The sequence below is a fragment of the Colossoma macropomum genome, unplaced genomic scaffold (genome assembly GCF_904425465.1).
Source record: "Colossoma macropomum unplaced genomic scaffold, Colossoma_macropomum, whole genome shotgun sequence".
NCBI lineage: Eukaryota > Metazoa > Chordata > Actinopteri > Characiformes > Serrasalmidae > Colossoma > Colossoma macropomum.
Window position 1 is genome coordinate 28,567,489 of NW_023494789.1, and position 27,714 is coordinate 28,595,202.

At 38.7% G+C, this 27,714-nt stretch overlaps 1 protein-coding gene across 2 annotated transcripts in view; it reads right to left on the bottom strand.

The window, feature by feature from the left end:
* Nucleotides 1-27,714, bottom strand: part of gabra5 (gamma-aminobutyric acid type A receptor subunit alpha5) — a 63,134-nt gene that overhangs the window by 14,788 nt on the left and 20,632 nt on the right. For both annotated transcript variants that reach the window (XM_036570743.1, XM_036570742.1), the window contains exons 7-8: nucleotides 6,283-6,426; nucleotides 327-479 (exon numbers count right to left, since the gene is read on the bottom strand). In XM_036570743.1, the coding sequence (XP_036426636.1) occupies nucleotides 327-479; nucleotides 6,283-6,426 (297 nt within the window). The remainder of the gene's footprint in view (nucleotides 1-326; nucleotides 480-6,282; nucleotides 6,427-27,714) is intronic.

Here is a 27,714-nt window from a genome sequence, read left to right on the forward strand (position 1 = left end):
GAGCACAAAGCCGCACGGGAGCAGCGGAGCAAATTTACAAACAGTCGTCAGAGCAGATTAGCTCTTCGTTCTGTCTGTCTGCTCCCGTTGATTCCGATTTCCATTTTGATGAGAATTATCGATGTATTAGCACTAAATTCATTAACAGCAGAGGCGAGCACCAGCTAAGAATCGTTATGCTGAAACATAGAGAATTCTCAGTGGAAAGTGTAGCACTGTCCAAAAGATGCTTTGTTTACACTAACAGTGTCTTTGGGAATTGGAGTCCAATAGCGTTTGTGATAAAGAGGTCTTTGAGGGTTATCTGTGTTGGCGGAGGCACTAACCAAAAACTGTCCTGGCAGGGACAGACTCGCGGTTGAGCCAGAAGGACACCTGGGACAGGATGACCGTCATGAAGCAGGGCATGTAGGTCTGAATTACAAAATAACCAATCTTCCTCTTCAGGTAGAAGTGGGCCATCATCACCGTGTATTGACCTGTAAGGCGAGAAGGACATAGATAGGATCAAAAAAGAAAGCAAAGGGATAAAAAAGTGATAGAAAGATAAGCAAGAGAGCAGAGAACAGATGAGTAATAGACAGAGAGAGGGAGAGTGTGATTAAACTTGAGGGTTGAGTGCAAGCCATCTGAGAATCTGAGAGGTTTATAGAGAGAGAGAGAGAGAGAGAGAGAGAGAGAGAGAAAGAGAGAAAGAGAGAAATCCATCTTTGCTGTTATATGATAAGAACAAATGAGAAAAGTGTTGGAAAATGCTAAACGATGGTAAGAGTAGCTGAAAGCAAGACTGCATTTATGAGCCCATCTATAGACAGCAGGCTCTTTAGCACCAAATAGTGGTCAGTTACTGTAAAGTCCAATCTACTGGGAGGTCTGCTCTGACATGAGCCCCTCATTTAGCCCTTAAAGTTAATACAGCAAAACTGCAATAACACAGTCCTCAGCTACTCCCTTAAACCTCACCCTTCAATCTCCTTCAAGTGCACATTGTTGAAAGCGGGCTTTACACATAGAAGAAATAGTAATTACATTTTATCAGTAATAACACCTTTATTACATTTTTGAAAACGTACGTTGTACTTTATCTGTTATTCTTTTATTTTTTTATGTTCAAAATTGTTACAAATGGTTATGGCACAAAACTCATTTCATTTATAAAATGTAGGTTACCACTTTACAATAACACTACTGTTATAGACGGTTTAACGGTTTATAAATGGTGTAAGATTAGTTTATTAATGGTTATTGATTTGGTCATAAACACCAAAATATTACTTAATAATTATTAATGAATGAATTAATTAATTTTATCAATATTAATTATTAATAAGCCATTATAATACACACCACGATCAGGCATAACATTATGACCACCTCCTTGTTTCTATACTCATTGTGCATTTTTTCAGCTCCACTTACTATATAGGTGCACTTTGTAGTTCTACAATTACAGACTGTAGTGCATCTGTTTCTCTGCATACTTTGTTAGCCCCCTTTTACCCTGTTCTTCAGTGGTCAGGACCCCCCTGGACCCTCACAGAGCAGGTACTATTTGGGTGGTGGATCATTCTCAGCACTGCAGTAACACTGATGTGGTGTGTTAGTGTGTGTTGCGCTGGTCTGAGTGGATCAGACACAGCAGTGCTGCTGGAGTTTTTAAACACCTCAGTGTCACTGCTGGACTGAGAATAGTCCACCAACCAAAAATATCCAGCCAACAGTGTCCTGGGGGCAGCATCCTGTGACCACTGATGAAGGACTAGAGGATGACCAACACAAACTGTGCAGCAGCAGATGAGCTATCGTCTCTGACTTTACATCTATAAGGTGGACTGACAAGGTAGGAGTGTCTAATAGAGTGGACAGTGAGTGGACACAGTGTTTAAAAACTCCAGCAGCACTGCTGTGTCTGATCCACTCATACCAGCACAACACACACTAACACACCACCACCACGTCAGTGTTACTGCAGCGCTGAGAACCACCACCCAAATAGAACCTGCTCTGTGAGGATCCATGGGGGTCCTGACCACTGAAGAACAGGGTAAAAGGGGTCTAACAAAGTATGCAGAGAAACAGATGGACTACAGTCTGTAATTGTAGAACTACAAAGTAACTGGAGCTGATAAAATGCACAATGAGTGTAGAAACAAGCAGGTGGTCATAATGTTATGCCTGATCGGTGTAAATAAAATGTTGACCTGTTGCTTGTCAACATTCATCTATACTGTTAATCTGAGATCTTGCTTGTTGCTTCTTCATGAGTCAGAATTGTAACAAATTGCAGCTACATCAGATTTTCATATTCATTAGATTTAACAGGTCACTGTCTGCCTTTTTATTTATGTTTATTATTACAGCATGATAGTGATTCTTCAAGCGTTCAACCTAATTAATAACCATTAATGCACTAATTTTAACCCATTAATGAGACTCTTATATAGATAGTCTTACTGTAAAGTGGTACCAAACATAGACATTGGGACAACACCTATTTGGATTAGCATTACATAGAAATAACATTAATGCTGCCATACTAGCAGAGTAGTATAGATGCTCTTCAGGACATCACTGACTATCAGTTTGAAATACTGGTCAAATATAAACATCTGTCTGATATTATTTTGTATTGTTTCACAATGTGCCTCCATTTATGTGTATAAATGCCCCAGAATTTCAGTCAGTGAAGGCAAAAAATTACTCCTTAAAAATGACTATTTCCTACCCTGATTACTGAGTGATCTGCATTAAGATTAACAACTGATTCATTTTAAGAGATTAAATACCTAAAACACAAGCCACCTATACCACATAAGAATCATTTAACATGATAATATGACAGTGTATACATTTATTATTCATATGTGACTGATTATGAAACAGAATGAGTGAATGTGGATGTGGTTAGCTGGAGGGTGCAGCAGGTGGGTTGAGCTCTTTGACCATGTTCACACTCTCTGTGGGGACATGGGTAAGTAAATCATTAACAGGAATGAAAGAATGAATACAGCGAGAGTGGAAAAAACATCATATATCCTGTTAACCAAGCAAAGATTGCATTCAAAGCTTTTAAAAAATCCTTTCGAGCCACAGAGTCTGATAAACTATAGAAAATCCACTGATGACTGCTGCTTTCTCCTGGCAAAATCCGATTTTTGTGTCCCACTAATCCCTTGTCACAATCTGCATCCTGCAGCTCTCTCTCTCTCTCTCTCTCTCTCTCTCTCTACCCGTCTCCCGTCCCCTCTCTCTCTTTCTAGCTCTCTCACTCTTCCTCATAGACCTACCCACCCCCGTCAGGCCAGGCCAACCTCGTATGGGCAATACACTGTCTTATCCAGCACACAGGACAAGAAGGAGAACGAAAAGCGGGAAAAGAAAGTAGGAAGTGCGGCTGAACGCACAGGAACAAGTGGACAGTAGGCTGTGACTGACCCAGCAGATCAGATGAAGGGGGCCAAGCACTGCTGAGAGCAGGACGCAGGATCTTAAAGAAAAGTTTGAACCAGCAAGGCTCATCAGAATGGCCCTGGGGGCGAGCGTGTCCTCACTGAGGGGGGCTCACAGCATCCATCTCGTTCCCTTCCTCTGTCCTGCGTGCCCATGAGCAGCGGGACGGTGTCCCACTTCAGAAAAGCCTGCCTTGGATGGGACTCTTCTGAGAGGAGGTAACCATGCGGCTGTGGTGGATCTTACTGCTCAGCTTTTGGAGTGTTTACGGCGAGCTACCGTTCATAGCGGAGAACAATGCTGCCATGTTGGTCAACTGGTGAGTGGTCATCTTTTGCTTCTACCCTGCAAGCGGAAACCTAAAGGCTAAGCCGCTAAATCACATGGTGTTCTTTTCAGATCAGTTTTGGTTTTAAAATAATAAAAGGTGATGGGTTATCTGCACCTCTTTATCTGTGAGACGCGAGTGATGGAATGTTGACATTTTCACTGGCAATAATTTCACATCAGTTTGGCATATAAGGCACTCTTTTCACTCTCCCTCTCTCCCTCTTTCGCTGTGCTCACCGGGTTTCTCAGTTTAACTGTTGCTAATGACTCTGCTCATGCTGTGAGGTCGTGGTGGATCTATTCTTGACTTTGTTAAAGAGGGTTTGCACCTCAGATTAGCGCCACTAATAGCCCTGCAGCCTTCTCCTTGCAGGTCGGCCAGAGCAACATATATGGCGTGAGTGGGGGAGGGAGGGAGGGAAGGAAAATGAAAGAAAGAAGAGAAGGCCTTATTGAAGACCAGGTGAGGCCATGCCCTCTGGATCTGTCTGTGGTTCCACTAGGTGTGTGCTATATATTGTTTGCCCATCAAACTGAAAGAAATGGTTCATGATTTGATTGTGTCGAGTGGCTGCAGACGAAGACAATATGTTACATCAGCACAGTTGCTTTTAAATGGCCAGGGCCCACCAGCAGCGCTAAAGTTATATCACACAATTCTAATCAATTCAAAGCACCATTTTTCAGAGAATTTTTCCAGTATTTCCATTTGCAGTACTGCGAGTGCAGAGATGCAATATGTAAACAAGCATGCTAACAAATAATTTTGTTTATCAAATTTTTTATGGTGTGCTGTGAGCATCATGACCAACCTCATATGCTTTAGATGAACGTTCTGCTTTGATGAATCAAGGCACTGACATGATCCAACAAACGTTTTTGCAGTCCAAAAAAAATGTATCTTCATTTTTTTCTGATTTTATTTTCTACAATATTTGAACACAGCAGCTGTTCTTTACATTGTGTGAAACTTCATGAACAATGGACCAGTAGAAATGATCAATCTCTTTAGATTAACTTGTCTTAAAAGTCAAGGATGTTTTGCCTTCTCATTTTGGAGATATGATCATTATTAATATTATTATTATTTTTTTTGGATAACAACAATATTCTGCACAATTTCAGTCACTGTAACGCAAGGCAGTCTTTAACCATGATGCTTTAGGGGTCAATTAAAGTATGTTTAACAGATCGCAACGCTCATCACAACTGCAATATGCAGCAAAAAAAATCACAACATTTTTGCAGCCCTAGTTTCTTCTTGCGGCCACCTGAGTATTCAGTTAACTTTGAGCTGCAAGTGCCAAGCAGAGAGCAAAGACAAATGGGATTGCAGAGAGCCTAAAAAGGAGATGCGGCTGACAAACTACTCAGGCCTTACTCATGATCAGGGTGAAACAATGTTCTAATGCAATGGATCCATCCAGTGCTTGGGCCCCGCCAGGCAGTCCTCATATTTGCTCTAATCTAGCTCTAATTGCTCCTATACCCTTTATTCAATGTTCTTGATCGCTTGGGTCAGGTGTGTCCAGCAAAAATGTGGGCCATCTGATGAAAACTGTGACCATAAAATGTGGACCACCCTGAGGATCTTAATGAAGATGACAGGAGATCCATATATGTCCATCTACAGAGGCAAAAAGAGGGGGGAAGCCGCCCCCCACGTGCACCCTGTAATAACCCCTGGGCTGAAGACAACTATGATAACAGTGTATTACCACCCCTCTTTACATAACCGAATTAAGCAGATGCTGCCTGGACCCCCTCCTTCCCGCCCCCTTTCCCACGTGTCCCAGTGTCCCGGGCCGGCTCCAGCCAATGGTGGGATGCTGACGTCACTCAGTAAAAGCACAACTGATGGGGAGGCACACGGATTAACCCTCCAGACCCAATGGCTCAGGACAGGGATAAGTGTTTTTTTTTCTCCCTCCCATCTCCCTCCCTCTCTCACTCCCTCTTTCTCTCTCTCAGTCAGGCTCTAGAGACAGCTGGCCGTGAGTGGGAGGTGTTCTCAAATCCTCACCATTCATTTGTCATCTCCATCCAGCCTGATTTGAAAACTCTTTACTTCTCACACTAGTATTGCACAATCAAAGTGCAGTCACATTTTAAACAGGGACAGTGTCGCTAACGTAACTTCTAGGTGGAGACAAATAAAACACCAGCTGTGTGAACATTTCAAAACCAATGGACCAACAGAACTGGTCCAAATTTGCTTAGGATAAAATGTTGTTACACTGTTATTATATTCTAATAATATTAAGAACACTTTGTCTCAGCAACAATATGTGTATAACACCTAAGGTCATGCAAACCACAACAACACACAAGCTGTGCACTCCTGCATGCAGATATTATGTGTTTTCACGGTAAGATTAAATAACGGTCATACAAATAGGGGAGGACATGGGGTATTAGCTGGGTCATGCCACTAGTGACTGTGGAGATGACGGCCAGATGCTGACATGACTGACAGCTGTGCCTGAATATAGGGGGGTTTACCTCTGCTGGTGCTGATGTCCTGAGTGCCGGCTGTCTGGCCAACCAGATGGTACTGGTTGAGTCGGGAACCTTCTTCCGCCACAACCACAGACTTGGCCGGGCCCTGGGTCCACTTATACACAACCTCTGAGATCGGGTACGCATCTGGAAGAACACGCAGAGAGCTTAGCAAACCCATCACATCCCATGAGGTCAAGATACAGTATTGTGCAAAAGTCAGAGACCATTTATTTAATTTAAGGACAAGTTATTTGTTTTTCAGGAGATATTTCTGAGGAGATTATAGATAAGAGAATGCACTTGCATAAAAAAGGGGAAAGTCAAAAATAAGTGAATAAACAGGAGTTTCTGAAACTGGAGTTAAAAAAATTAATAAAAGATACAGAATTAAGGGGACTCTTAACGACCATACAAGATCTGGTAGACCACCAAAACTGAACAGTACTTTCATTTTTGAGAGAGAGGAGAAAATCAAGCTCCACTCTCTTCAGATCAGAAAAAATCCAAAGATGTTTCTGTCCATCCTTCCACTCTGAGAAGACAACACTATCAGTGTAGCTATCATGAAGCTTTTTCTGAGGAATTGAGGAAACAGACAAAAAAAAGACCCAGAAAAATCAAACAAAAGAACCTACTGATGTTCTCAGAACTATGGACTAGCCACCTCTGGACCTCATTATTACCGAATGTTTAGGATTACTTAATTATGAGCAGTGGAAAATGCAACCAACTCCTAAGACTGAACTTTGGAGGTGTGGAAAAATATCCAGTTTGAAAGTCTCCCAAAAAGATTGGAAGCTGGAGGCAAAGGGTGGACACACTAAATACTGAAAAACGGTTAGTTGTTGAGACCTTTGTGTTATTTCCCCTTTTTTTTCTGATCATGACAAAAGAATAACATAATTACTGACTGTTTTGACTGAAAATTAAATGTAAAATGGCCTCTTAGATGACTTTTGCACAATATTGTATGAAGCAAATTCTGTAAGAACTGCATTTGAGCTAGTGTTACACAATGTGGACAAAATGCTAGTGTGACCATTATCTAATATTGCAATTGTAATAAGCCTTGCAGTTTATTAAAAGTCACTGATTAAAGATTGGCCTACATTAATTTGGTCAAGATGCTCACAGTACAAAGTAACATATCCTGAGGGCTCATTTGCATATCACAATAAAAATGAACAAACAATGTATTGTGCATCCCTTGCTGGCATGAACAGACATCTGTGTCACACAGTGTGATTAAACTCTTGACTTACAGACTGCATCACAATTGATTTGTGCAAAGAATCACACTTTCTTATCAGTTAAGAATGTAGTCTATCAGCAGCTGTGAAATATTTGACTTCTTCACTAGTGGCAGCCACGCTTGTCCAGCTCCACCAAGTCAAGCATTAGTGGTAATAAATTTAATCAGCATCTGTGTTGCATAATGAGATCAGAGTTTCAGGTGAACAAAAGAGCCATTTGAAGGCATCTGTTCTTCTGATTAACACAATACGATTCAGTGAGGCATCTCATTAAAAACCTTAAAGAGTAGTGTCAACACAGCGGTGCTAATAAGCAGCGTACTGTAGTTGGGAGTCAATGAGACTTAGTGTAGGTTTGGGTACAAATAACCGATTACTTTCACTTTAACTAGTCATTTATTATAGCGAGGAACACCATCTAATTGGAGAGGAACTCAATTCTCTCTGGGTCATTTCCTTGAAATAAATAAACAAGAGTGTACAGCACTGCATTTTCATGATGTCTAATCTATAGATAGAACAAGTCCCTAACGTACACACTGGTCGATTTGGCTGCAGCACTCCTCGCTTTATAGAACTCTCTTTTTCTCCCTTATCTCTTGCTCCAATCCCCCAACGCACTCCATCATGGCATCCAATCTCTAAGCGATCCATTAATCCTGCCACTCTCATGACGGATGTCTCCAGCGCAATTAAGATTGACTCCAGCCATCCAGACTGTGGGATTATTTGGCCCCAACGCTCCATGCTCACACACTCGCGCGTACACACACGCACCCCTCTCTAGGACAGTCAGACAGCTGCACATCATGTGATCAGCTCCCTGCTGCAAAAGACCACACCTTCAGCAAAGGCTCCACGTACTCGCTGTTGTAACACGAACTTGTTCCTCTGCAATGGTAACTTGACAGAAGAAGGAAGAAGCGTTCTAAACATTAATGTACAGCACTGTGCAGAAGTCAGAGACCACCCTAGTCAAAATGGCAAATAATAAGTATAACAGACATTTCTGAGGAGATCAGATGTAAGATAATACATTAGTATATAGAAGGGGAAAGTCAAAAAACCGGAGTTCAAAAAATTATTAGAAGACTCCCAACAACTGTGTAAGACCCGGCAGACCATCAAAACAGTCACCATCAGACAGTACTTAAAGCTTTCATCTTTGAGAGAGAAGAGAAAATCAAGCCCCAATCTTGCTTCAGATCTGAATAAATCCACGGGTGTTTCTGTCCATCCTTCACTGTGAGAAGACAACTCAACACTGTGAGTCTGAAAAGATGTGTAGCTGTCTAAGAAAAGAAATTAGACAACAAAGAAGGGAATTTGCAAGTCATACAAAGATGTTACTGGTGCTCTCAGAACAATGGACTGGCCCAGAGTCTAGACCTTAACATCACTAAATGTATGTGGAAAAATATCCCTGCTTGTTTCTTTAAGAAACTAAAAATCGTATTATATTTCATTTTTGAAGCTTCTGTCATTTTCTGTTAAATCCTTTTTTCTGTTTTTTCCTTGATGCTGAAAAATTAATAACTTATGTAAGTGGAAATTAAATAAATGAAGAGTGCTCTCTGACTTCTGCACCACACTGTACATAATGCATGGAATGAGATGCTATTCTAACTAATTTTGGGCCACTTCTGTTGCTACTAGTCATGAAGTGTTTACAGTTGGTAATAACAAAAGCCGAACAAAACTGAGAACGTTGTGATATGACAGTGACATGCCTCAGAGCACGACCAGTATGAATATCCTGAAACTGATTGTGCTCAGAGGCAAACCTTTGAATGCTTTTAGTCACTGCATCAAAGCATTCTACACTCGCTCCATAATATTTTAATAAAGGCTGAGACGAAACAAAACACGCAACCTTCCACAATTGCATTAAATTATAATGAAATTATCTTAAGCAAACTTAGTTACAACTTCAAGCATAAGCACGGCACCAAAGCGAAGCCTGATTTGATGAGTGACACTTCTCTTATTTAATTTTATTCTAATTTCGGCTCTTGTTTTAAACAAGTACTTTATGTAAGGTGTAATTACAGTGAGCAGCTTGAGGAATCCTTGTCATTCTTGAATAACCTTTCACTGCTCGGTGCGACAGGCCAACAGAGGACAAGCCCAGCCATCGGCTGCTAATGCGGCGGAAGTCTCAGCATGGTTTAAGTCACAGCAGGTTATACAGCTAAGAATGAGCTCATGAAGTGTTGCTCTGAGGAAACCTCTCCTCTATCAGCTCTATTTAAAGACCAGAGGCACTTCATTCATCAGTCAATATGCCATAAATTACTTCTGCCCCTTAGAATACTGTTGCTGTTAGACCTTGTAACGTTCTTTATTTTTAGTTTTGCTAGATCTCCTTTACACTTAGGGGAACATTTTATGAGGAATGGACCAATAAAAATAGTATAAAGTACTGGGAATTAAGTCTTGTTTCGTTTGCACACATTAACGTCAAGAACACTGTGTTGAAGAGTCTGAGCCCCATTAAAGCTGGATTTTATTATATATATATATATATATATATATATATATATATATATATATATATATATAGAGATAGATAGATAGATAGATACTATAGGAGGTCTGGGGATGTAATTTGTAATTTGAAAGACGTTCACTTCAGCAGTAAGCTTAAATGGATCCAAACATACAAACAACAAAAATTAACTTCCATTTAATATCAGATAGAATAGTAGAACACTAGTACAATGGGCTCATTTAACTTAATAAAAGTCGCTCAACAGGACAAAAAGATGCTTTGCCCTATGGTTGATACCTTCAGACATTCCATTTTATTCTTCTTCTATTTAGCCCATCACCAGAAATGTTTTAAATTACAGTAGTCCTGTTTTGAATTTGAGCATAAAGGAATTGGAGGGAGTCGAAGTTTTGTGCTGATTTTGTGCTGATTACCAGGTCCACTATTGAAGGAGCTCAGAATTAGACAAATTACAGAAGATAATTCGCTCCAGACTTAGCAGACTTGTGAAAACTAGAGACATGACAAATTTATACTGTATAAAAATCATGGATCTCATTGGGAATCTCAAAATAATATGACTATATATATATATATATATATATAGCAAAATTAGTCCTGTTTAACTGAATTTAGTTCAACACAGTATGTAAAATACTACATAAAAATAACTGTATTCACAGTTTTTGACAGTATCTTTTTAAATGTAGCACTACTGGTTCTTTTTTCTCTGTTCCCACTGATCAGATGTCTGAAAAAAGAAATATTGTGACATATTGCACATTGTGAAAATTTCTTGAAGTATCACAATGTTATATTTTTGCCGTATCGCCCAATTACAGCACCACCCCAGATAAAACTAATCCATCTCAAATAGAACTAAAGCTCTCATTAGATCTTCACAATTTTTCCTGGACCATTATCACAGCAGCATTTGCAAACCTACAGCCTGCATAAGTTGTGAAAAAAGACATGGAAAGAAGCTTTTTTTCCTCAATGGCAATATGTAAACATCACATTAGCCTGCGTGGCTTTTTGTCCAGATAGTGAGGACTTACCTGAGCTATGCTAATTCCTATAAGCTCCTTATCTAGCTAGCGAGAAATTGTATTTGACCATGGTAAAGACAACAAAGCTTAATAATGTGCTAAAGTGAGTTTTGTGTTTAATATTCACATTTTTGCCCCCTCTGTTTATGACAAAAGGTGGTAATTCCATAACCACTCAGCTAACCTATAATGATGTACGGCTACCTGGTGGTTGTCATCTTCACTATATAGTATGTCTTTAGGCCTTAGTACTTGCTAGCTGACCCCACAACCTGTAACCAGCCCAATGTTTAAATGAAATTCAGGCTATGCCTGATTTTGTTCTAACAGTGATTATATGTTACAAAACATATACTAGAACACAATGGAAAATATTTATTTATTTATTTCTACATAATAAAAGTATGTTTAGAAAAGCAGCATGATGCTAGCCTTTAGGCACACCCAGACAATTACATTTCACAACAAATGTGTTTGAATTGTTTGACAAACAAAGGCTGTCATAAAGGACAAAGCAATCATATTCCTGAGGCGGGCACATTAAAATAAACTCGAGCGAAGCCAATAAATCCTAATCAGTGACAACTAAATGGATGGCTTTGAACAAATATGAGGACTTTCTAAAAGTGTGAATATGAGTGTTAGCATGCGGCTACAGATAGATAGGCTTTCCATGAAGTTTCTTTCTGCTATATTTTCCACCTTTATCTCAGCCATGAAGCCTTGGAGTAATTTCCATGTATTATAATCATCACATTCTCCAAATGTACAATTATAGTTGTGTTTTTTGCACCCAGCTCACAGCAAAGCAGCCTCTTGCAGGTTTCACAAGAAAACAGCCTCTTTGGCTATTTTAAAGTATTGAGAACAAAGAACAAAGACTGTGCTCCTTGGCAAAAGCAACTTTAATGTAGTGAGATGGTGTAATTGTTGCTCTTTCCGTATGACAAAATATATGATAAGTATGATGTGTTCTCCAGGCTGTGCTGGAGCAGATATGAGAGCGTATGTATATCTAGAAGTAGTGAGGTTTGCTGTGTTGTGTTTGTACCTAATCTTTGTAACGGTACTTGAAGATGTATGCAGGCTATAGCTTGTGATGCACTGACTCCTTGTGATAGTGGGATGATAAAAGCTTGTTATAGTGGCATATAAGATGGAGTGCACTTGGATAACGACAGACCAAGATATCTTAACTAATGATCATAATCTTCCTTCCTGACCCAGCCTCTCTTCCAGCCCGTCCACTGGCAGCTTCATAATGATAAAAGCATACCTTGTTTCCTGCATCCTTGAAATACAAAGAAGTGAGTGTCTTAAAGGAATACTTTAATGTTAAATCTATCAGCATCTGTATTGCACTGCTGATTACCATGGACAATAACGCTGATGCATTTCCCTGCACTTAGAAAAGAACCGAAAGCTTGTTGACTCAAAACTCAGGTATAATAGACGTCATTGGGCAGTTGCTGACTTCCTTAAAAGTATGTCTGTGTATAACAAAAATCCAAAACACAATACAGGCTTTACAATCCGAAAGGCATGAAAAAGTGTTTACCAAATCAGTTCTTATGTAACAGCAACACGGTAAAAAGTGATTCTGGTTACTTTCGCTTTTTACAAAAAAACACACTTAAATATGGTACTTTTGTGAACTATTAAAGAACAGTTTCTATTTATTAACATAGTTGGATCATCTTGGAACATTTTAAAGGAATGAAATATAAAATGAGCCATAACTTTTGCACAGGCCACATTTTATGTTTTATTACTTTTCCCACAATATGATTAATTCAGCAAATGAACAGTAATCATGCATTACACTGTGCGGAAGGGTGTTCCCTGTAGAGGGTGTGGTAACTTTGTTTCACTCAGAAAATCAACAAAATAGGTCACTTAAGGGTGCCCAAACCTTTGCATACAACTGTATGTGTTTCCCATACAAGTGATGGAACTCAGCAACTGCCCACTGGCTTCTGTTATAAGTGCGTCTCGAGTCAAGAGTCTGTTTTTTTTATGTACAAAGGAATGCACTGAAATTACTGTCTGTGGTTACTGACCTTCTGCTACAAACGCTGCAGAGAGAGAAACAGTAAAAAAAAACACCAGTATTCTTTTAACTCTTGACTGTGGCTGAAAGTTTTTCAAATAATAGACAGACCTATTAATATCGAGTCATAACATATGGTTATTACCTTGTAGATCATGGCCTGACCTCAGCAGGCAACAACCTGCTACTGCACAGAACGGCATTTTAGTGCCAAACCCCTCCATACTACTGTTATTTGCTATTCGTGCAAAGATGTCTGTGAAATGATGTCTAATTAGTCATCTAATTGTCATCTGAACTCAATGACCACCTCTACAAGTCTATTTATAGAGCAGTTTGAACAGCCTATGCATCTTATTCTCTCATTATCCTGAATGATTAATCTAGACTGCAGTGGGAAAGTGACAGGTGCTCTTTTCATTTGTAAAGTAGGAAAAGAGAGGCAGTAATAACAGAGTTTAATAAATCAGAAAGCTCCATGATCATGTATAGTGAGTGATATAGTAATAGTTATCATTTTGGGGAAAAGTCAGTGTTTTAGAGTACAGTTTATATGAATGGCCTTAAACTGCAGGCATATTAGTCAGTTATTAATAATAAGACTTATCAGTGAATAACTACTCCAACATTTTTACTAACTTCTATTAAAATTGTAGGTTATGCTGTTATTACTCTGTAAAACTGTCTGGTCAACTGAGTAAAAATCTAAAACTTTAAGCAATTTCAGCTTATAAAGAAGCAGCACACTGTCTTTGACTAAGCTCAAGTCTACACTTTAAACTTTAGTAAGACCATGTATTCCTGAAATACATTCACAGCACTTCTGTGCAGACCACAGAACTGAAATCTTTGAGGAGTAATAGGGTCAGGGTGAGCACGGAAGATAATCCTTCCTTCAGGTCAGGAGTCGTGGCTTAGGGGCCAGTAAAGCTGCTTTTCATTAAGGGAGGGTCACCATCGTGTCCCAACAACATCTCATACATATATACACATAAAGCAACGAACCAACAAGCATTTTCTATCTCCCACACACCATCAGAGAAACCTCAATGTGTGTGCAGTTACACACACATTTACAGTTACAGGATACAATCTAAAAATATTTATTCTAGGTTTAAACATGTTTTACTTAACAAATATGACAGCATGTGTTAACTCTGGTGTCTGAGTATGGTGTAATATTGGGGGGTTGTATGTACATGAGTGTTTGTGTGCTGGTGTGTGTGTGAGATAGAAGCAAGGTGCAAAAGGGGTCCCTGAATGTCTCAAAATCAAAATGTCTGTGGGGGGTCATTGAAAATAAACTTATTATGATGCTGTGTTGTTTGTTAGGGAAAAATGGATGCTCAAATACAAATTCAGGGAAAGGTTAGTGTTAAGCTGCTTCATCCACCAATCAGTGAGCTTCTGTCTATAATATTCTTACCTAACTAGGGCTGCAGCACTGGTCTGCCTCAGGGTGGCGCTGTAGCAAATTGGTTCACCCAGTTAATCCATCCTAGCCTAGCAACTGTAACTATGCCTGCATACCTCTGAAAAACTCCACAATATGCCATAACATATTTGTAAATCTGAAAACTTGCCCATTTTCCCAAGAGGCTGGTGGAGAGAGTGGATTGTTACTCATTTCTCAAAGAAAAAAGAGGTGATGTGTAAGAGATCAGTGAATGGCATCAAACTGAAAAAGAGCATTTCCAAAAGAAGAATAGCTAAACCAAACATTTTGCTGCCATTGAAGGTAGCATAAGCACAGCTATGGCTAGTGAGTTAGCAGCCAGCCAGCACTGGAGTAGTCAGCCAACATTGGACCCCTCAAATACCAGGGGGTATTTCGTACACTGGATAGAGCATTGATTTGCTGCACATTTACAACCACAGAGTGCCATACACAGTAACTTGTAATATCCTTGTAATATTCTTGTTGTAATCAGCTGGGAAATGTTTTGTATATGTATAAAATATCTGTACAATGTAGATTTAAACCCTGTAGACTAGACACCAAAAGGTATTTTAATAAAAAAAATTTTCATTCAATACTTCAGTGATTATTTACTATAAATTATAAACTATAATATACTATAAATGTACATTTTTTGTTGTTAATTTCTCTACATTAAGATTTGATCCACACTTTTCAGTTACAAGGCTTTCTGGGTGTTAATTTTGTTATAGCTTTAATTTTCAAAGCCGTATAGCTTTCTCTGTCATTTAAGAAGTGCCTACAGCTCTATACATCATTCTAGACATATCTAAAATATCTTCTTTTTACAGCTTCCTAGTGTGCTACTAATTATTTGAAAGCTATGATATTGCCTAATATACCACATTCATTATACTGTAGTATTAAATCTGTAAATGAAGTAATAACACTTTCCATGACTTGTACAATCATCTCCCCTGTTGGACAGACGGACAGTCATTTTCAGAATGCGTGAAACAACGTAAAATACTTGCCCATCACTCTTTCTCTCTCTCTTTATCTCTCTCTCTGGCAGATAATAGAGGTGTGATAGAACCTCTTGGTGCACTGGCCTTTAAAAATAACTCCATCAGATCACTCAGTGCTGGTTAACACCCACACACGGCTGTATCCTTAAAGCCCATACCTTTAACACAGGATTATAGAGCTGAAACAGGCTTCAGCCATTTCTCCTGACTCCCCCACTGCACTGACACACAGCAGCCAGCCTTAACTAGTTCAGCTCAGCAGCCGGGGAAACAGGTGGGCTACCGGAGATGAAGCTGGATTATATTTGGAAAGACGATTTTTTGGTTAGAACATGGTTCCCATTTTTTTCCTTTAAATGCAATTTAAGCCCGTGTGTGTGCTGTGCTGGTGTGCGTGGGTGTGTGCGTATGTATGTGCATGTGTGTAAGTGTGTGTGTGTTTGCATTCAATAAAACAAGCATTTTCGTCAATGAAATAAAATATTACACAGCCAAAAATGAGTTCTAAATATAAGGATGTTTATTCCTTATATTTATATAACAGAGGACTATATTCTCTTTTCAAAATGCCAGACAAATGACAGTGTATATGTGTGTATTTCCAGTCAAAACAGCCATTGTATATGTATTTCCAGTCAAAACAGCCATTAAGTATAAGTTATTCATTTTTCAGTCAAGAAAGAAAAGCAAAAAACATTTTAACAAAATATTACACAGAAGTCTCAACAACTAAATATAATGTACTTTTTTCTGTATTTAGTGTTTGCTTTGCTAATTCACCCTTTGCCTTTATTACAGGCTCCCTTAATTTTCAGCAGACTTGCTTTCAGTTTTTTAAAGAAATCTGCAGGGATATTTTTTCACACCTCCAAAGTTCAGTCTTAGAAGTTGGTTGCTTCTAACGACACAGTCAGTGATGTTGAGGTCCGGACTCTGGGGTGGGTCCATTCTTCTGAGAGCACCAGTAACTTCTTTGTTTGATTTGCAAATTATCTTCTTTTTGGTCTATTTTCTTTTCTCAGTAACAGCTTCTTGGCAGCTGCACATCCTTTCAGACCCATAGTGTTGAGTTGTCTTCACACAGTAAAAGGATGGACAGAAACACCTGTGGATTTTTCAGATCTGAAGTAAGAGTGGAGCTTGACTTTCTCCTCTCTCTTAAAGATGAAAGCTTTAAGCACTTTTTATCTGATGGTGACAGTTTTGGTGGTCTACCATGTCTTGCACAGTTGTTAGGAGTGTTTTAATGTTTTAATAGTTTGTGAATAGTTGACTGTTTTTTCATATGAGTGGATTATCTTATATTTAATCTCCTGAAAAATAAATAACTTACTTGAAGGCCATTTTGACTGGAAATTAAGGGCTGTCTATGACTTTCATACAGTATTGCACCACATAAGTACATGCATGTGTTTATGTATTCAGTAGGCTAAGCAGGCTGATCTAAGCAGGTGCGTTTATGCTTTTTCTATACTATGTAGACTGTATATCCAAGTTCGTTCTTCTGAAATCAGTGACACTAACAGAGAGTTTGTCCCCTTTTGCTGCAGTAACAGCCTCTACTCTTCTGAAAAAAAACTTTACACTAGATGTTGGAACATTGCTGTGAGGATCTGATTGCCTTCCACCACAAGAGCATTATTGAGGTCAGGTACTCACGTTGGATGATTAGTTCTGGATCATAAATGCCTCTCCAACTCATTCCAAAGGTATTGGATGGAGGTCCAACATAGAATGCAGTTCCACTGGTCCACAATCTAGTGCTGGGGGTTTATACCACTCTAGATGATGCTTCATATTGGGCATGGTCACTTTAGAGTCATGTGTGTCTTCTCTGGAGCATCTGACAGTGCTTTTCTATGGAGATTAACACCTGTTTCAGCAATAGGGTGCACCTAAAAGTAGCTGATTTCACTAATTAGAAGGGTTGTCTGGATATCTGTAGTGTATAACATACAATGTTATACATTATAAGAGGTAGTGTATCATATTGAACACTTTTACTGTGAGCTTGGTGGAAATATTATGACTACAATCTCTAATCTTACATTGTAAAACAAGCCTATAGGAAAGATACTGCTGAGGCTTACTCATGATACAAATCCTTCCTGGAGTTAAAATATAGCATTACTATAGCCATGAACACGATTCAGTGCAGGGACCTTTACACCACTCCTTCATCCCTCGGTAAGCTGTGATCTATATAATCTTTTGACAGGAATCATAGATGATATACTATTGCATGTCCCAAGGCTGTACTGCAGTAAGACAAGGATTATCTATATATGGGTGGTAAACATAGAATATGAGCCTCAAAATACCTATCGTAAAACTATACAGCTGTCCATCTTCTATTATTAGGCCCTAAAAAGCTCAACTTACAGAATGAAGAACAGTATAATGCAGGTTGGAGATGCAGGCTGCATGAAGCCAGACTGTTCTGAGAGTCTTGAACAATGAGTATGACTTTATATGAGAATTGCAGTGCAGCTGAGTGAATGAGAATAGCCATCTACTGTGTCCATATAATAACCTCATACACCACCTAATATAATAGAATATTCCACTTCAGAATAAGTGCCTTGAAAGTATGCAACTGAGCACAATACAACTGAAGAACTGCAATATTTGTAACTAGGGGTGGTCAATATGGCAATTTGTTATCGTTATTGTGATGAATATTGACATAAATGATATAAAAAGACAGATTTAGATCAGTTATAGAGAACCTAGTGTATGATAAGGATATAAACTGACTGGATGTCCAAGCCAGCCATTATCATTTTTTTTTCCAACTGTTAGATTTTTCCTCCTGTTTCTTCTTAGATAGTTTACTTTTTCTGCAAACATTATGTAAATATAAAAAATATTGTTCTCATTGCACAGGCATTCATAACCTTTTTAAAATGTGGCATTTTTTTCCACCCCAACTTATTCACACACCTCTAAAACCCTTTAAAAAACCCCAAAATATCATGATGCATATCATATTTCATGAAAGTGATGCAATATATTTTTGTAATATTGACCAACCTGTACATTACCTTAACAAACACAGTATAAATTTCATTTTTCACTTGGCGTTCTGAAGGGCCTCCGTGGTTTTTTTGAAAAGACTGTTTTCACATGAACAGAACTTTAAATAGTTTTATCAACTGTCAATACAATCCACACTTAATTATCCATTAATAATAATAATAATAAAAGATTGCAGGCAATTAGCTCTGTTGTGTCTGCTAATGGGCCAATGAAGGGGACTCTGATCTCACCTGCTGTGCCTGTATCATTTCTGCTAAATTAAAGATAATCAAGTGATTAAGTTGTTGGGTACCTGAATTTTTATCACTGCAAATAATTATGTCTTGGCGAGTGAAATTATCTTACATCTACTTAATATATCTAATGTCTCACTATGAGATTGCTGTAAGATTATTTATCATATTTCTATACATTTTTAGATATTTTATCAAGTGAAATTATCCTCTTCCACCGACAGATAATATTGCTTGAAGCATTATTATATAGTTATTAAATAGTTATAGTTACAATGACTAGATTTAAAAGGCCCTTATAATGGGAGAACATGATATGGGCCTTTTCCCCACTTTCTTGAAATAAGGGAGTTTGAAGTAGTTTGTATAAATGTTGTCAAAGTTTCAAGCGTATCAATTACTACACAACCCATACAGCCATATATGAAAACGAAGCTGCAAAGCAGCCAATTTTGAATGAATTATTTCTGTGAATTCACAAAAACCAACTCAGTTACACATATCCACTTATTCAGACTACAGGAGTTTAACCACGCTCATATTTGATATTGATGTTCTGGGGAGTTTTTCAGCTCTGAGTACTTTTTGAATTAGGCACAATACAAGGCAGCCAATCAGAGCAGAACAGAGCTGATTTACATATATTAGTCTTAAAGGCAGAGTACCAAAAACAGCCTGTTTAGTTCTAAGGGATAAAGAGGGGTTGGAAAATGGTCATGTAGAAATGAAATATGATTTTTGGTACATACATTTACACAAATGTAAGTTGTAATGTAGCTTGTTTCAAGTATTATTATATAGTTATTATATAGTTATAGACATACTGAGTTAAAGGGCCCATATCATGGAAGAATACATTTACTCAATACACTCTATTAAGAAGAAAATACAAAAAAAAACAGGATATGGGATAAAAATCTAGGTCATTTCACTTGCCTAGTTATCATTATTTGCAGTGTAATGTTTTGATGCAATTTGGCTTCCTGTTCAATTTAGTGGTCATCATTAAAATTTTCTTTAAAAACATCTGCCCTTATCATATGTCTGAGATGTTGAGAGCTGCATTCTTTTACTGCAGGCATCTTACAAACTATCAGCCATTTGCCACTAGCTAGTGCCTCAAAATGCTCTAACTGTTTGATCTGAACACAAAACTACAGAATATCCTAACATTATAAGCACATTACAAAGGACAGAAAGTGACCTCTTACTGTCCAATCTCTCACAACTGGACAAAAGACACTTGCATTTCCCTGGACTGTAAGCCACAGATGGCAAACGTGACAGCAGAGAACTAATCCCAGTCTATATGATGGGCAACATTTTCACTGTGCAGCAATCATGAGCCCCCTGCTGTGTGCCGTGTACCCTGAAGTACGACTGCTGAAGTTTATGCAACTGGACAGACAGATGGTGCTTTGTTGACATGATGAGGGTCTTTGTGTTGGAACAGTGTTTAAAGGCATCAAAGTAAAAATGAAAGGCAACTATTAAAAGTCACTCTCGTTGGTCGGGAGGACCTTTATGTACAAAGTGACGGGTTTGCGGCTTGTGGTTTCTCAGATGATGTGTTAAGAGATACTTGCCCTGCCATGGTATTAAGCCATCTGTCGTAGTTTGGACTACACAGGAAAGCCTGCAGATCGAGGAAGTGAGAGAGAGAGAGAGTCTGCATAATGATTCTTCTTCTATGTGCCATCCAGTATTTTCAGACCCACCACCTGGGAAGCTACTGACTGCTGGAAGTCTGTGGATCACCACAGCAGGACAGCAAAAACATCAAACCAAAACAGGACGTGCAGAAGTGGAAAGCCAGATGGAGAGAAGACAGACGTAGAGAAAGGACGAGAGAAGTATCAACAACAAAAGAGAACAATAGAGAGCAACTACGTGAGAGAAAGCAGGATTTAAAAAGCAGGAGAAGGGCATGTGAACACTGACTATAGATCGAAGGTCCCAGACAGAAAAGAAAAAGGAAGGGCTCCTATATATTCTAACATCATGTGATAGATGCCATTTTTGTCATTTGTGTCAGTAAATCTTTCAGCTGATAAAGAAAGCCTAGTGCTTCAATTATTGCCCTCTTGCTTTTATTCTCCCCATTAGGTATGTACATTCTTCATGATTTCTTCTCATAGTCATGCTAATGCACTAGGCTAATATCAAGGAAATTAATTCATACATTAGGAGCACTGCAGTTCGCCACTAGTAGCTTAATTAGTTCACAGGACCCATATAATGGAAAATTTTTCCTCCATGTAGTAAGTTCCAAAATTCACTCCTCAGTCCATGTAGTCCATGTATGGGAACAGCAAAAACAGCCTACTTTAATTTTTTTGTAATGTCACAGAAACCAATGTATTTACATATCATCGTTGTCCAAAGAAAGAGATTCATTTTTTTCTGATTTTTATTTTTTTTATTGTATCTTCTGATCACAGCAGTTGTCCTTTACATTGTTTGAAAATTTCATGATGAATGGACCAATAGAAATGCGCCAAAATCGCATTAACTTTTATTAAAAGTTACGAATATTTTGCCTTCTCCTGTAAAGTTACCATTTCAGAGATCCTTAGTTTTTTTGGACGGCAACGATAGTGGAACTGTTGAGTGGGAATTGGGAAGTTTCGCATTTTTAAGTAGGTCAAAAATCTATTTGAACAGCCATCTAACTTATAATTCCCATTTGGGAAGTCCAAGTAAGGACTTCAAAGCTTTGACTTTTCCAAGTTGTGGTTCCAAGACATCACTTAAACATAGTGACAGCCATAGAACAAGAAGTCATAGTGTGTTTTAATCTATATAGTCGGCCTTTTGAGTTCATGTTTGTTTACGATACACTATTTGCATATATCACTAAATACAGAGGGACACTTACATAGTTTCAAGTTTAATTTGTTCTGTGCAAGATTTGAATCAAATGCACATTCATGTCATTATTGTCGCTATATAAACGGTGAATTGCCGGACCCTACAGACACTTCTTAAATGAACAAACTCATCAAACTGATGCTTTTTAACACTTTTAAAAAGTCTTTTATGTGCCCAAAGCAGCTTTTCTGAGTTGAAATTTACACTTTGAGGTGAGGAGAAGGAGACTAGGAAGAAATCTGTAAAGTCAAAGTTCCCAGTTGTCATGAATGCAACAATATATCCACCTATTCAGCTTACAGCAGTTTGGCTCCACCCACTCATGGTGAAGTTATATAGAGTGTTTCAGCCCAGACTGCTTTTTGAATGAGGTGAAATACATGGCAACCACTCAGAACAGAGATCATTTTAATAGTTCCGTCTTAAAAGCACAGAGACAAAAACAGCCTGTTTAATACTAAGAGATAAAAAGGCTGGAAAATGGTTATATTTTAAATAAATTATTACAGTTAACATAGTGTCATGAGAAAAAAATGTAATCTAATACAAATGTACGATATGTGTCCTTTAATCAAATATAATACCTTTCCCCTGAATAAGGGCTTTAGTATAATTATTAAGTTCAGGTTATGGATGACAGTTTGCGTGTACGACACATCTGCAGAAAAATCCACTAATGTTTGCGTATTCACAGAATCAGGGTGCAGGGTCCATTAAGCTAAATACGTGTATTGTGCATGAAGACCTAATCCTAACCACTATAGAAGCAACTGTCCTATTTCTTTGTAGAATTAGAGTGAAAATCAATAAAAAAAGTAAGTCACATTAGCATCATGGATACAATAGAGACATTACTGCATGGAGTGCAGCAGTCAGAATAGTACCAGTTCCTTTTGGTGGAGACAACTGTCGAACTAGGCGTCTGCAGCTGTTATTCAACCAGTCAAACAAAAGCTGTTGAATTCAGACAGCTTTTATGTAAGCTATTATATAACGGGGCACAATGCTTCAAGTAAACACTTTAGTTGACTGATTTAAAAGTTGAATCACTAATCAAATACTTCTACTGTCATCTCTGTTTCGCACCTGCTAGTGGACTACTGCAAATCTCAGGAGTGATTAAGCTTTTCATGCAGTAATTTGCAAAGGTCTTAAAAAGGTATATAATTCTTAAGCATGCGATTTGCAATAATATCAACAAACAGCATAATACCCAGGGGAAAAAAAGGCCATTATAAATTATATATCAATTGAGAGGAAATTAAATATCGGACGAGGTTTGTTTCCACAGTTTTTCACTAGAGTGAAAATTAAAAAGTGTAATGAAATTATTCATCATGGTTCGGGGTACAGGATTGCAGACGTCAACTAAAAGAGGCCATTAAAAGGCCTTCAGCACATATGCTGGATAATTTATAAAGATTTATTAACAATGTACTATATATTCATGAAACTTTTACTCAGCCCTCATCAAACATTTAACTATGTTATAAGTTGCAGTGAAGGCAAAAATTGTTTCTGGAGCCACTGACATGTTTACAAGCTGAAACAGAAGTAACAATCAAATATGAGAAACTGCTCAGAGAGAGCTGCCTGACTAGTTTATATCAATTTCAGAAAACTGTCATTCATTTATTGTCAGTCATTAGTTTTAAATATAACAATAATTTCAACTGTTTGTCATCACTTTTGTAACAAAACTGTATATCTAAGAAATTAAGGAAAAAACTTCATTAACTTTGCATTAACATAATGAGATTTTACTACAAGTAATTTTGGATCATTTTAATGGTTTATGCTCAGTCAGTTTAAAATACTGATATTTTCAAATAGTGTGAAAGCATAAAAAGTGGGGAAAAAAGAGTTACAAAGTGCTGCTACAACTGCGACAACTGCATTGTATCCTGATCTGTTTTGAGCTCTAGAAAGGCTCTCACTGAGTGATACGGGCTACACACTGGAGATGGAAGGAAACAGCTGAAAGAGACTTAATAGGAAGAAGAGGAAGGAGACTTAACACAGGCTTAAGCTCGGTGGCTACCAACGCTGATACCTTCCAGAGCCTAGATCCAACCACAGTTAACCACATCTGCTCCAGCTAAATAACATCTTCAGGAGTCTGTGACTGGCTGGATCAGATGCGTTACTGTTATGCTGCCTTCAAGTCATATTGGAAATGTTGAATGAATAAGATGAGCACACTTTTACCACAACATGGTGAGTTTTGATGACCCCCGACTTTCCGAGTTGAAAGGTTTTAGTTATTCAGAAGCCACACACGAGCACTGTGAGCTAAATTATACATCTTATTCTTATCCAAACTTGAAAATATGAGCATATGCTATGCAGTGGCTGTAACCGGATAAAAACATTACTCATCCACTGCGCAACCTCTGTTCTTTATTTTGTTAGAGTGATGCAAAATAAACTTACTCTCTTTTATTTGAAAAACAAAAGAATACAAAAAAACATTATTCCCAGCACACTGACCTCATTTATATCCAAAACCACTTGAAAACATATCACACCATGCTAACAACCTCCAAAATCAGAAATAGGAACTTCCGACGAGGACATGTTAGATGCAGGTTGGAAAGGAACTCTGCAGGAAACCAGATCTCCAGGAGGAGGTCTGGTGACCACTGCTTTAGCAGAATAGCAGAACACAGGGGTATTGCAGAAAGTGCAATTGGATGAACTAGGATAAACCTCTATGACCTAATATGCCCATGTGAACTTTAGTATGGTCAGTGGATTACAAAAGGAGCTGCGGGCAGTGGCACTGTTGTTCTGGATATGGCATATATAAAAGAGAAAATGACATTTCCACATAAATAAAATCTATTACCTCAACACAATTACTGCCAAAAGTGAGCCAGTGATGATGTAATGTACACTATATATCCAAAAGTATCAAAATATGTGAATTCAGCTACTTTAAGATGCACATACTGCTGACACAGGTGTTCACTTGTGCAGTGACAGCTTGCATAATCTCCACAGAAAAGCACTGCCAATAGAATCGAATGTTCTGGAGCAGCCACACAGGAGCCTAAGATCACCATGCTCAATGCCAAACATTAGCTAGAGGGGTATAAAGCCACCTAGCTGGGATGAAGAGCTGCATTCTCTGGAATGATGAAGCTCCATCCAATACCTTCGGGATGAAAACTAATCATCCAACATCAGTACCTTAGCTCACTAATGCTCTTGTGGCTGAATGCAATCAAATCCTCACAGCAATGTTCCAACATCTTGTGTAAAGCCTTTTGAGAAGAATAGAGACTGTTACTGCAGTTAAGGGGGGAATAAACTTTCTGTTAATACCCTTGATTTCAGAAGAAAGACTGGATGATCAAGTGCCTACAAAGCTGGGGTAATATATTTATGCAAGAATTACACCCATATTTGAATGTAAAATAAAGCATTTTTCAATTATATAGAAAAGCGGAAAAGCAATGCAAAGGAACCAAGTTTGAACCTGGTATCTCGGTGAAGTGTAAAAATATGAACGTGATAAAACTGCTGTATGTAAGAACGTTTTAAGATTTAATAATAAAAAAAAACTGGGAAGCTTTGGAACACCCACTGAGTTTAAACTCTAGTGGACCTCTTCAATTATTCAATGATCTGCTGGAACGCTTCCAAACATCTTGGACAACTATCTGTGTGATAAAATTATGCAAATGTTACATATTCCAGTCTTGTGCATGCCAACTCAACAACGCTGAGAATGAACGCTTTTGTACTTGAAGAGCATATTTTGACCCTGGTTAACAGCACAGTAAGGCTGCTGGCAGTGGCGCTGCAGAAGAGGGGAACCCTCCTCCACTAGTCTAGGCCTCTCTCCCTCACTCTCTCCATGCTCCATTGCTCTGGCATCCCTCTGTTCACTGTGAGCCCAGACTAACTACCAAGCTGCAGCCAATCCATTTGGCGGGGCCTGAAACTTCAAATAGAGCTGTTCAAGACAGGTCATCCCTGCTTCATCACACATAGTGTGTGTGAGTATGTGTGGGTGGGTGGGTGTATTTGTGTGTGTGTGTGTGTGTGTGTGTGTGTGTGTTCTGGGAGCAGGAGGCACTCCTAATCCAGCCCTGAAGTGACCCACTCTACAGAGCCTGCAGGTGATAATCTTAATCCAGCTCCTGAACGGGTGGCAACGTGATAAGATTCAGCTGTGCTCAGTGAAGGCTCAAGTGGACGTTCTGTAACGTTCTTTAATGCACTAGACAACAGGATTGCACAGGTGCGGTAGTGTGTATTTATAGTGCGGTACGCTTTTTTCTAAGGGCACAGCAAGAGATGACAGAAAGTATGTGCGAATATATAAAGGGGCAAAAAAGCAAAACACAGTAGGTCTGTCCTCCTAATGCTGGCCTTACACCAAATGACTTTTCAAGCGATTTCGCTGTCGCAGACAAATGACCAATGTCGGAATGAAATCATGAGAGTCTTGCTAGAGTTGCGTCGCGCTTGTGTCATCTCGATCATTGTGAGGTGGTCAGGAAGGCGGTCTCAAGATAGTCTTTTTCTCGTCTTGACGTTGTGACAAAATCAACCGTGTTTAATGTTATCGCAAGTTTTAAGCATTGGCTCATGCTCCACTTTAATGCAATAATCATATTAACTTCAAATGTAAACTGGCTGTTTTAATATTTCAGGTTCACTGAGCCTGTAACAGTAATGTAAGGAAATGTGTAGACAACTTTAAGAATGGCGTTACTGAAGAATCATCAATGTTTTTTTTCATTTTTTGTCTCTCCGTTACAGTGGTTTCTCATTTTGTTTGTTGTGTTGTGTTGATGTGTAAATCTTTATATCAAATTAAAAAAGGAACTGCACATTTTACAGGTTAATTAAAAGATTCTGGGTGATGATATATACAGTTCTACAGTGAACTGCTCTGAGCCCCAGATCTTTACATGCCCAGCCAAAGTATCTTCCCATCTGTACCACTATAGAGTGGAAGGAAAAGTGTTTATCTGCTTGTAAATTTCTACCAGGTGCATGATGGGGCATGATCTCAAAAATCTAGTTGCAGTCTTATAAATAGTGAAACTGCAAGATTCCTAGTCTTTGCAAAATCATAGCCTGGGACTAAAAAAAGTGACACTGTCTTTTGATGTGAGAAGATGTCAGACTTTAGTCTTTCAAAAGTCTTTTCAAATCTTCCAGAGTATGGTTAGCATTAGTCAACAAGTCTAGTAGTCAGTCGTAGCATTATTGGCCGACTAAGATTGTGTCAGTCAGCTGCATTCATTTATTTCCTATTTGCAGTAAAGTTCAGATCAAATCAAAGCCTGAACCTGACCTGTACTCACGACTTTAAGACTCAGCCTGACCCAAGCCGGCCCGACTGGTACCGCTAAATCTGAAACCTGAACCTGATCCAAACCCTCTAGGCGCTAACAGAGATAGATTATCACAGACACTGTTTTACAGTGCTTTGCTTTTTTACTAAGCGTGTGAGTTGAGCAACAGATAAAAGGTATTTTACACTGTCTGTAATACTCTAACAGTATTTATTATCACCATATTTTTGAGGTTTTGCTGATTGTGTCTGGCAGAGAACAGCATCCACCCTTCTCTAATCAACTGTTAGCCTCACTGTGCTAGGGTTCCTCTCACTCTCGCTGCTGCTGCACTTTGGGCAAGCTTAACAAGCAAGGGCAAAAAATGTGTTGTGACTATTTCACCAACCCAACACATCCCTCTCATCATCCACAGTGTAACTACAACTGATGTACTGTTGAATTTCATCTCGAGAGATAAAAATGAGTGTGTAAAATCACGTAGACTCATCCCTTCAAATAAAAACAAATCTACTACATAAAAAAATCACTCATTAGAAAACGAAACCAAGCCCAAACTAAGCCTGATGTACACTAAAAATCGGCCTGAATTCGGCCCAAAACGTGATATTTTGTTGGGCGAAGACGGGCTTGGGTCAAGTAGCAGACCTCTAATTTGTAGGGAAGCATCCATATTTGTGGGC